General features: G+C 42.1%; 1 protein-coding gene across 5 annotated transcripts in view; it reads left to right on the plus strand.

Moving 5' to 3' along the window:
* Positions 1-274: 274 nt before the first annotated feature.
* Positions 275-10536, plus strand: part of LOC135200289 (riboflavin kinase-like) — a gene marked incomplete at its 5' end in the record, with an annotated part of 343009 nt that continues 332747 nt past the window's right edge. For all 5 annotated transcript variants that reach the window (XM_064228809.1, XM_064228820.1, XM_064228799.1 and 2 more), the window contains 1 exon segment: positions 275-426. In XM_064228809.1, coding sequence (XP_064084879.1) covers positions 275-426 — 152 coding nt within the window.

A 10536-nucleotide genomic window follows, 5' to 3' on the forward strand; every position in this document is an offset into this window, starting at 1 on the left:
CCTCCCCTCAGGAGACAGGTGGAAGAGAAAAATTCTGGTTAGAAAACGGGAATGGTTCCTATTCCCGCCACCCAGCGGCGGGAGTGGGCTGGTCACCTGAACTACCTGTCGCGTGTGCCGCGAGTTTTGAATTCTGTCGGAACGTCAGAGACTATAGCTAAGTATATATCTGCCGGGTAAGTATGTATACAAAACTTTATTGTATACTAACAATATCATTTTTATTATGAAAACTTCATTTTTATTATATAAATGTCATTTTGCCATTTTTCAGCTAATTTACCAGACCATGTTGTGGAAGATTTACCCGAGGGAATCACTACTGGTATATATTATGGATGGGCAAAAGTTGATAGTGGCCCTACCTACAAGATGGTAATGAGTATTGGTTGGAATCCTTACTATAACAACAAGAAAAAATCAATGGTATGTAGCATTTGTTTTAAAAAACTGAATTTTACTGTATTGTTTAATTAATTTATTAATTTACTCTTTGTAATTGTGATTGTAATATGTAATATGTAATTGGAAGCCTTACCATAACAACAAGAAAATAGTTTTAAAAAACTGCATTTTAGTATGTTGTTTAATTAATGTATCAGTTTTCTTTGTAATTGAACAAAGACTAACTTGATTCATCATTTTGATGGAGCTGTGGTTTTGTTAACTCTCATTTTTTTTTTTTTTTTTTTTACAAATTATACAAACTAATCTTTGGTTTAGGAGTATGTATTCCTTGGCACTATGAATGGTTCAGTCTTTGAAGCTTGTTAGTAAGGTGTTATAGTTACAGATAGGCATACTGTCAGTAAGTTGCTTTGCTGTTTGTGTGTTGATCATTGAACTTTACTTCAAACATGGTTAGTTAAGTTTTTTGTCATTGTGCTTACCTTCCCAGTTCTTGTAGGTTTACCTGTTTTTACTGTTTTGCAATGTCTTGTTGTTTGTAGTAGCTCCAGCGTTGCGGAGACTTGCCTTGGAAGCCCCTCTGAAAGAGAGAATGCTTTATTGAAATCGGATATTCCATGATGATGTGAAGACTTCAACTGGAGAAGTCTCTCTCCTCCAGTTTGAACGTAAATGTTTCTATACTCTTGCTCACTATAATTTGAACATTTTTCCAGTTTGATTAGCTGCCTTTTGTCTTGCTGTCCAGGCTCCGCAACTTGATTATCATGATAGGATATCATTGCAGCTATTGGAGTTCATTTTAGAAGCTAATACATAGTGGGAGCTGTGGTCTGTTCAAAAATTGCAAGTCATAGTGATATCTCAGGGGCATATTTTGTCTCTTTGAAAGTGTCCTGTGGATTCCAGGGGTGGGCTGGTTTTTGGGGATAGAACTCAACATTCTTTCCAGATTTCCCATCACCTATTCACAGATTTTTTATGGACCGTGTTTACACATTATTTGTGGAAAATTCCCCCTTGCGTAGGTTTCTTCACATGGTGAGGGGGTAAGGGATTCTGCCTTCAAGCTTGCGAAGGCCAGATCCTGACAGAATGCGTACAAAACTTTTGGTTATAACTGGCGTGGACATTTCCACTCTCGCAAAATTTCACTGCTTGGGGGTGAGTCTGGGAGGGGTTTGTGGTTTGGAGGGGGTTTTGATTCGAAGCTAATTGTGGGAGTTGTGGTGGTGAGTCGCCACCCAATATGGTTTGGACCTAAGAGATGGTGATGGGATTTTCTCATTGCTATCTTGAGGACGGAACCATCTCCAGGGATCAGCTCATTGGAATCCAGGGGGGAGGGGGGGGGGCTGGTTTTTGGGATGGGACTCCTGGCTTTTGTCCGGAAGCCCACCAATATGTTTGGAATGGGGAGTTGGTCCCCACTAGTATGGGCAGAACTCCCAGCAGGCAACTTGGCCTATGCCTGGGCCACTGCAAGCATATTAGTGCCATCCTGAAAGGCTAGGGTATGGGGTAGACCATGGGGAAGCAACTTCTATGTGTGCCATTGATGGAGAATGTCGAACCCTGTCTAGTCCGCATTACCTTGTTAGTCTTCCCAAGCAGTAGTTGTGTGTGCGTGTGTGTGTATGTTTTCCCCATTTTTTTTTCAAATTCTCATGAATAGTCTCTGTAGTACACTGTCCCTTGGACCCCATAACTCTTTGGCACCGTTGACAACCTTAGAGGCTTGGATAAGGACCTCCCTTTGCCATCCCCAACCTCCTCCAATGAAAACAACAAAGATTCTTTGATTGTTACTACGAGCCCTTATGTAGTTCAGAACAGAGGAAAGAATAGTAGATTTAATAATAGAAATAGGAATGCTAATCATGATATTGGAATTTTGCTTGGATCTTAAGAACCTTAGACATATCACAAATACCTTTCTCTTGACCTCTACAAAAACATAAAAGAACTGAATATATTTGATGTCCATAGAGATATTGTGAAATGCATTGGCAGAGAACCAAAGATAGCCTCTCAAGGTGAAGGAAGCTTGCTTGTAGAAGTTTCATCACCAGATGAAAGTAGAAAGTTACTATCTTTTAGTGCTGTAGAGGGAAGTGCAGCAAAATGCACTCCTCACAAAACAATGAATCAGTATAAAGGAGTAGTGTATAGTACTGAACTCTTACATTATTCTGAGGGCACTCTCCGAAAAGAATTTGCTGATCAAAAGGTGGTTGATGTGAGACGAATCAAGAAAAAATTATTGGGAATATTACATCCAACGCCTACTTTTTTACTCGCCTTTGATTGTTTGAGACTCCCTAAATTTCTGAAAGCTGCATGGCTTCACTTGTTAGTTAGACAGTATATTCCTGCTCCCAGAAGATGTTTCCATTGCCAAATGTTTGGCTATCTAATTACAACATGCAGGAAAAAAGAAAGAAATGAACCAGCTATATGCTTTAACTGTGGAAGAAAAGAACATGGGAATTGTGAACTTACTTCATGCTGCCCTAATTGTGGGGGAGACCATAATGCAGCACATAAATCATGTATCAAGTATATCATTGAAAAAGAAACACTTTGTATTCAATAGTGCATTACCTTTAAAGAGGCAAGACAAAAGACTTTGCAGAAATTCAACACTCAGAAGTCATTTGTAGATACAGTAAAAAGAAATGGGGAAAGACAAAAGAAATTGAATCTGAAAAAGTCCAATGAAGATAAAGAAGAGAAAATGGATGCTGGGACAATTGTCAACAAGAGGACTTTCAGTGAAGAGTCTGTAACAATGCCTGAATCAAAAGTCAAGCACCTTGAGAAAGGGGATACACCCCCAGAAAAAGTTAATGAGTCAGAAAAAAAGAAAAATGAGTAAACCTCATCATGTTCAGCTGACCCTCATAGAACATCTGAATTAATGGAAAATAATGAATCATATCCCACTATCTTTTCTTCCAATACAGCAGCAACAACCCCCTGATCCCAACTCCTTGACGAGGTGGGGGACTTAGGAATCCATTGCAGAGAGAGTATGCTCTCTTAAACCTGCTCTCCCTGCTGTGGTTTTAACTAAACATTGGCACTTTTAACTCCTTTACTCCTCCTTCTATAAATTTTTTTCTTTCTTCCTTCCCTTCTTCTTCTTTCGTTGATGATCTTGGCATGTTATTGGGTTACTGAATTGACTGCTCTTCTAACTAGATGGAGGGTGGAATTGGACGGCATGCCACTCCATCTGTAAAACTATAGTACCTGACATTGTCGAGCGAGGGGAAATTTTTATGTCAAGCCATACCCACAGTGCTGGGTCCGATCTCGACGGACTGACGACCCATAAAGCACTGTGGGTGTGGCATATATCCAGGTGAGGGTCCCAGGGCAGTTACCTCTGTGTGTGATGGTTTTGCTCCTCCCCCAGTTGGGACTCCTTGGTGAGAGGGACCCCAGCCTGGGCGAAATTAATTTTCTTCGTTTTATGGCAAACCATATAAACCTCCCCCAAACATCGATGACAAAACGGTACAGCTTCTTGGAAAGGGATCTAGTTTGGTAACAATGGCCCCTTATACTCCTCCTAACCCAAACCAGTATAGTTTTGGATTAAGGAGGAAAAATCTAAACAAGGAATAAAATAGGAAGCTTAGGTCAATTGAAGTAATGCCAGGTGTTTAAGCCTGCTGCATATGATAAATTTTTAACTTTGTCCTTAGAAGAAGGCAATATAGAAGATTCAGATATTTTTGAAATATATAGAGACATAGTTACATGTTTAGGCAGAAAGAAAATTTCCTCCTAAGGCAAAGGGCATCATTTATTGATAGCGGTACAGTCACCATCTGAAAGCATCAAACTGAAAGAAATAGAAACAATAAGTGGTAACAAGGTTAAATGTGAGCCTCATAAAACTTATAACCAAAGGCAGAGGTGTCATTTTCTCGAAAGCTCTAATGAAATTTTCGGAGGAGAAATTATTAAAAGAGTTAAAAGATCAAAATGTTACAGAGGTCAAGAGAATAATGAAAAAAGAACATGGAATACTCTGTCCACAGCCTTTATTAATACTAACATTTGATTCCTTGAAACTCCCAGAGATACTTTCAGTGGCTTGGTATCAATTTAAAGTTAGGTCATATATCCCTTCACCTAGGCGATGTTTTCACTCCCAAATGTATGGCCACGTAAATACATCTTGCCGTAGGAAAGCAAAGGGTGAGGCTCAAATATGTGTAAACTGTGGACAGGAGTCGCATGGACCATATAGCAATGCTTCGAAATGTGTGAACTGTGGAGGGGAACATCCAGCATCAGATAAAAAATGTGAGAGATATCTTTTTGAAAAAGAAATAATGGCTGTCAAGACCAAAGAACGTATTATAATGTTTCTTTGAAGCAAAAAAGAAGGTAGCAAGCAGCTTTAACCCAGGAACTCTTACCTTTGCTGCAGTCACCAAAAGAAGAGAAATGCAAAACAATTCATCAAATAATAATTCAAATCCTAGAACTCAATTGAACAAGAGATCTTGAAGTGATGATTGTGTTATACTTCCTGATAGTAAAAGCCTAAACTCTAAAGTAGACAGCTTTAAGACGTCATCTCAGATCCATTGTCTTCTCAAGAGGAACAAAGTTCCTCCACCGTAGATGGACCTTTGAGTCCATCTCCCAATTGAGTGATGGTGCAGTCCGGCTTCAGCTTACCCACTGAAAAGGTGGCTGGAAGATCTACCCAGTGATCGTCAGTTCCGGGGAGCTAAAACTATTACATTCTAGTAATATTCAATCATTTACCTTTATTTTGCAACAAATTGGAAGGCTCTAGCCCAATATTTCGATTTATGGTGAATTTATGAAAAAACTTTTTCCTTACGTCCGTGCAGTAACTCTTCCGAAAAAATCTGAAATTTTTTTGTCTGATTGTCGTAATGTTTGCACCATTTTATATTAGCTGTTATGTAAAGTTTTATATATAAAAATGTGGGCAAGTTCATGTAGAATACAACTAGAAACAACCCTTGGTTTTAGCTTTTATGAGTATTGAAATATTTTCATATAAATAACGATAAATAGAAAATATTCGACCCTCGGTCAACTTTAACTCAATTGAAATGGTCGAAAACTGCAATTGTAAGCTACTACACTTACAGACTAGTAATATTCAATCTATTACCTTCATTTTGCAACAAACGGGAAGTCTCTAGCACAATATTTTGATTAATGGTGAATTTTTGAAAACTAACTTTTTTTTACGTCCGCACGTTACGAATTCATGCATCATATTGTGATAATATTTTCTCCGTTTCTTTGATCGTTTTACAATTTGTTATATACCAAAATCATCACAATTTAGTGTACAATACAAAAAAAAATAATGAACTCATTGACTTTAACCGTTTTGCTCACAGCGCAATTTGTATACAATTATATATGAAAATTTTTTTCGCACTGTCATATATTCCAATATTTATATATGATAATGATATTTTTTTTCATTTCTCATGGTTGCATACTAAACTTCAGGCAATGACAAAAAAAAGGAGCTAAAAATGAACTCTTAATCTTGAAAATTAAGCGTGCTGTGATTTTTTTAAAAAACATTTTTTCCGCTTCAGTGCTCACTCGTGAATGCCGCCAGCCAACGGGAGACACTTTTGGAAATACCTGCTCAGCATTTAAGGGTTAAGAGGACACAATCATTCCCGAATGTGGTATGCAATAATGGAGGTTTATTGAACCTGAATTGTTAAAATACTTAAGATGAGGTAATTATGACATTTAGGTGAGAGTTAGTAGTACAACTTCTAGGGGTTAGAGGGTTAATCTACTGGCAGAGATCAGGGTGGCTACCTCCTTTGGGTAGGTGCCAGGATCACTCTGCAAATGAATGTGACACTGTATCTCGGGCACAGGTGCCAAGGAGAGCATGTGACTCTTTGGTTAGTGTGTGAATTTGTTATGTCTCTTCTTCTTCTTCTTCTTCTTCTTATTCCTCCAGGGCCTGGCTACGCCAGTCCTAGGAGATGACGGCACCAACTCTGGGGAAAGGCCAGAAACGCCGTCAGGAGCAGAGGCAGGGGTAGCCCTAGGGACTACAGGCGAACACCCTACTTCGGCATCTACAGCAACCGTCGTAGAGGTAAAATCTACTTCAGGGGAGGCCCTCACTTCGGCTGCTGTGACAGCCGTTGTAAGGGTAAGACTTAAGGCTAACTCCTGGTTGGGCAGTTCCTGGTCATCCTGAGAAGGTGTAACGGTGAGGTCAGCCGGAGGTTCATCCTCGGCCGACAGAGCTGATAAGGAAGAAGAAGCGTGGACTGGAGCTGGCAATGGGCTGTATTAAGCTCCATGCAGCTTGGAGGATCTCCTGTGAGAGGATCCTTGGTTAGGTTGGGCGCCAGCACTACCTCATGGCCAGGCGCAGAGGTCAGTGTTTGTGTTGACTCTACGTCCAGACTGGATGGAGCATGGCACTGCTCAGTGTTGCCAAGAGGCACTGGCAGAGAGTTGAGGTCAGATGGACCTGGGACGGGTACCAGAGGTGCCATACCTCTCGGTGTGCCCGTGGTGATGGGAGACGGAGGTCTCTTGTGGAAGGCTGAGCCTTTTTGAGAACGAACATTGTCCGCTGCTGGTAGGTTGCTAGGGCACCCAGGCTAATTAGTGGAGTGCCCTATTATGTTGCAAGTCTTGCAGCAGAACTGGGAATGATCAATCTCCTTCCTTGGTGAAGGGGCAGACTGTGGGTGGCCATACTTCCGGGAGGAAGTAGGTCTTGGATGGCTCCTTGCTTTGGAGTAGTTTGTCGTGGGGTTAGGACCCCTAGGTTTTTTGGAATGAGAAGGGGACTTCAAGTCTTGCCCCAGGAGGAGGTCGTAACCTCCTGGAATGTAGCTTGCTATGGCAGGGGTACATACTCTTGAAGGTGAGGTCTTGTGACTCTGAATTGGATGGTTGGAAGGATCAACTTAATATGGTTAATACCTTCAATTGTGATTAATTGGCGCTTATTGACGCTAGCCCTGTGGGGAATCCTGTCTTCCCGTATGAGGGAGATTTGAGCGCCAGAGTCGTCAAAGGCTCTGACGTGGCTTGGAGGATAATGGCTTTGAAGGGGTGCAACAGTGATGGGGCCCTTAGCTGGGGGGCCTAGCGAAGAAGAATTTGTACCAGCCATAGCAATGGTAGGAATATTGTGATTTACGCACCCTCTGTAATTTGCGGACATGTAACCCTTGCGGCCACAGTCTCGGCAGAACCTTCTCCAGAACTTCTTCCGTTGCACTAGATGATAAGGCTGAGATGGCACCACAGGTTGCGAATCTGTGGAGTCACCAAGGCTTGCAGTGTGCTCTGGCACAGGTGAAGAGTACTCTCTGGCAGTGATTAGATGAGGGGTAGGTTAAGGAATCCTCTGTTGAATTACCTTCTGGAACAAGTCCAGGGCTAACTGGTTAGCTCACCTCTTCCAAAGTGGAGGCGGCAGGTGGCGAAGCCGCAAGAGGTTGGTAGGATGCGGCAGGAACTTCTGGCTCTGGCACTGGGTCAGGACCAGGCTCATGAATAGAAATGATGTCAGTGACATCAGGGGCACTAGCCTATGAATCCAAAACTGAGGTTTGGTTATTGGACATGCTGCAGGGGTCCCTGTGCATCTGGTAATGGGAGCTGCGTCCAGGGAAGATATGGCTTTAGGAGATCACAGCCCAATATGACCTGATAGACATCATGGAATTTGTCCACTACTCCCAGGCGGCATAATGTGGTTTCCCTGGTCTCCTGGTCCAATAAGGGCATTTGTACCATCAGAAGGACTGAAGGAAGAGATTAGAGGTTGCCATCTATCCATTCGAAGTGAATCTCTTCGTCCTTCTGGATATTGGTACCCCTAGGCAATGCCTTTCTTGAAATGAGGGAGACCTGGGCTTTGGCATCAGCCATGACATGTACCCACCGTAGGCTGTAGGAGACGGTTCATCAGGGAGGGCTACATGGTAGCCTTGCAGAAGTTTACCCTGGAAACTTGTCCCAAGGTAGGGACTGACTTGGACACTGGTCGGAATCTGCAGCATGCCCACACACACAACAAGTGGTGCAGAACCTCGGCAACCACCTCTTACTGGAAGTCCAGCTCATGGTCTGGGGCTTGTAAGCAGGGGAAGACATTTCCCTAGGCTGGACAGTAGAGGCTCAGACACATAAATTTGAAAGGAGAGCCAGGAATAGTGCTGGATGGGGGTGCCTATTCGGTAAGGTGGCACTCACCTAGAAATGGGTTCTGCAAATGAGGTAATGGTTAGGGATTAACACGGTAATGTGTCTGGAAAGACGGGGTGCTCTTCGACACTTGGGAAGTGTCCCGTAAGTTGGTGGCACTTTTTGAATGGTACCTTTTAATGAGGTGAGAATATAATGGAGTGTGCTGTGTAGAGGTCACACTGATGGGCGTTCCTAAATTGGGAATATGCAGTGGAATGGACAACCTGTAGGTCCTATACAAATGCACGGCACTTATGGTGGCATTCCTTTGTTGAGTGATCCGAAGGAGTACTGATCCTTGTACATGGAAACGCTAATGAAATGGGCGTTCCGTAATGGCGGATACACGGTTGAATGGCTACCTGTACATCCTGTGCAGGTGCATGGCACTTATGGAGGCGTTCCTTGTGTGCTGGTATAGCGGCACTTTTGGAGGTGTTCCTTGGTTGAGTGCTCTAGGAGGATAAGAATCCTCAGTACGGGAACACTAATGAGTGGACATTCCGTAATGGCGGATACTCAGTTGAATGGCTACCTGTACGTCCTGTACAGGTGCACGGCACTTATGGAGGCGTTCCTTGGACAGCACTAGTAGAGTGCTGGTATAGCAGCACTTATGGAGGTGTTCCTTGATTGCACTGGTAGCGCGCTGGTGTGTCTCGTGGGACGACACAAAGGCAGTATCTACTGAAAGGAAATGGCACTCTGTTCATGGAAGAGTATAACGGTGGAGGAGAGAAAGTAAAAAGGGGAGTACTTCAGCAACCAGTCGATGGTGTGTCACGGATTAGTGGCACTCTAAAATGGTAGGGCCTGATGTGCACTGGTGGTGGCCAGTCCTAGACTGGTAGCAGCTTCCTTGTATGGAAGAAATGAGGTTGCGTTGGCACTCTATGTGCAATTTGTGCTTGCAGTATATGCAAGTCTTTTATAATAAGTGAATTAGACCACTTGGGCAACAACAGGTAGCAGTAATTAAAAGGGTGCTCAGTCCTTGGCTGAAGTACTCGGTAAAATGAATGAATGGTTGCATGACTGCAATGGTCACAGGCGTGTATCACGCTCAGTGTAAATGAAAGTCACAAGAGACTAAAATAATGTTAATGATGCATGCGTAGGTAATAAATGTAACACTCTTGGCTTTTTGAATAATGGGTTCTCTCTCTCTCTCTCTCTCTCTCTCTCTCTCTCTCTGAGAGCGTAAAAAATGATAATGACGAACACCTTTGTATTTATTTTGGATAATGATTTTAGTTTTAATATGACACAATTGGCGTTGAATTATTTCCTTGCGTTAAGTTTTGGTGAAAGAATTGCATTTGAATAAGTTTTTTTTTTTTTTTACTTTTTTGGGGGTAAGAGAAATGGATTTGCGCCCAAACGATTATTGATTTACAATGCGTTTATGTTAACAATTCTTTTAATGTAATTTGTTAAGATTTATATTTACTTTACGTAAGGTACCTAGCTCCCTATGATAAGTGAAATGGCAGTAAGGATTTTTAAGATGTTAGCAAACATTTGTAAATGAAAAAGGTTATGTTAAGGGTGAAGTGAAATGAAAACTTTCGCTCACCGAGCAAGTGAGTGGTGCTAAATGAAATGTGCAGGAGGGCAAGCGTAGCTCGGTGAGCGTGAACGGTAGTGGCAAACAGCTGACACTGTAAAAGCGAGAGCGATTTACAACAAAATTCTAATTTGTTATTCAAAGCAAATCAGCATTAAATGTTCTGGCAGAATGATAGATGCTAGTATGAAGATTGAATAGAGTTATGTTAAAACATCAAGATATACGTTATTTGGCTTAAATCGTTGAGATAAAGGTTTAGGTGGTGAATTGCTCGCCTTGGGAACGAGGTGGCTGGCCTGCGA

The sequence above is a fragment of the Macrobrachium nipponense genome, chromosome 23, assembly GCF_015104395.2.
Source record: "Macrobrachium nipponense isolate FS-2020 chromosome 23, ASM1510439v2, whole genome shotgun sequence".
In the NCBI taxonomy this organism is placed as follows: domain Eukaryota; kingdom Metazoa; phylum Arthropoda; class Malacostraca; order Decapoda; family Palaemonidae; genus Macrobrachium; species Macrobrachium nipponense.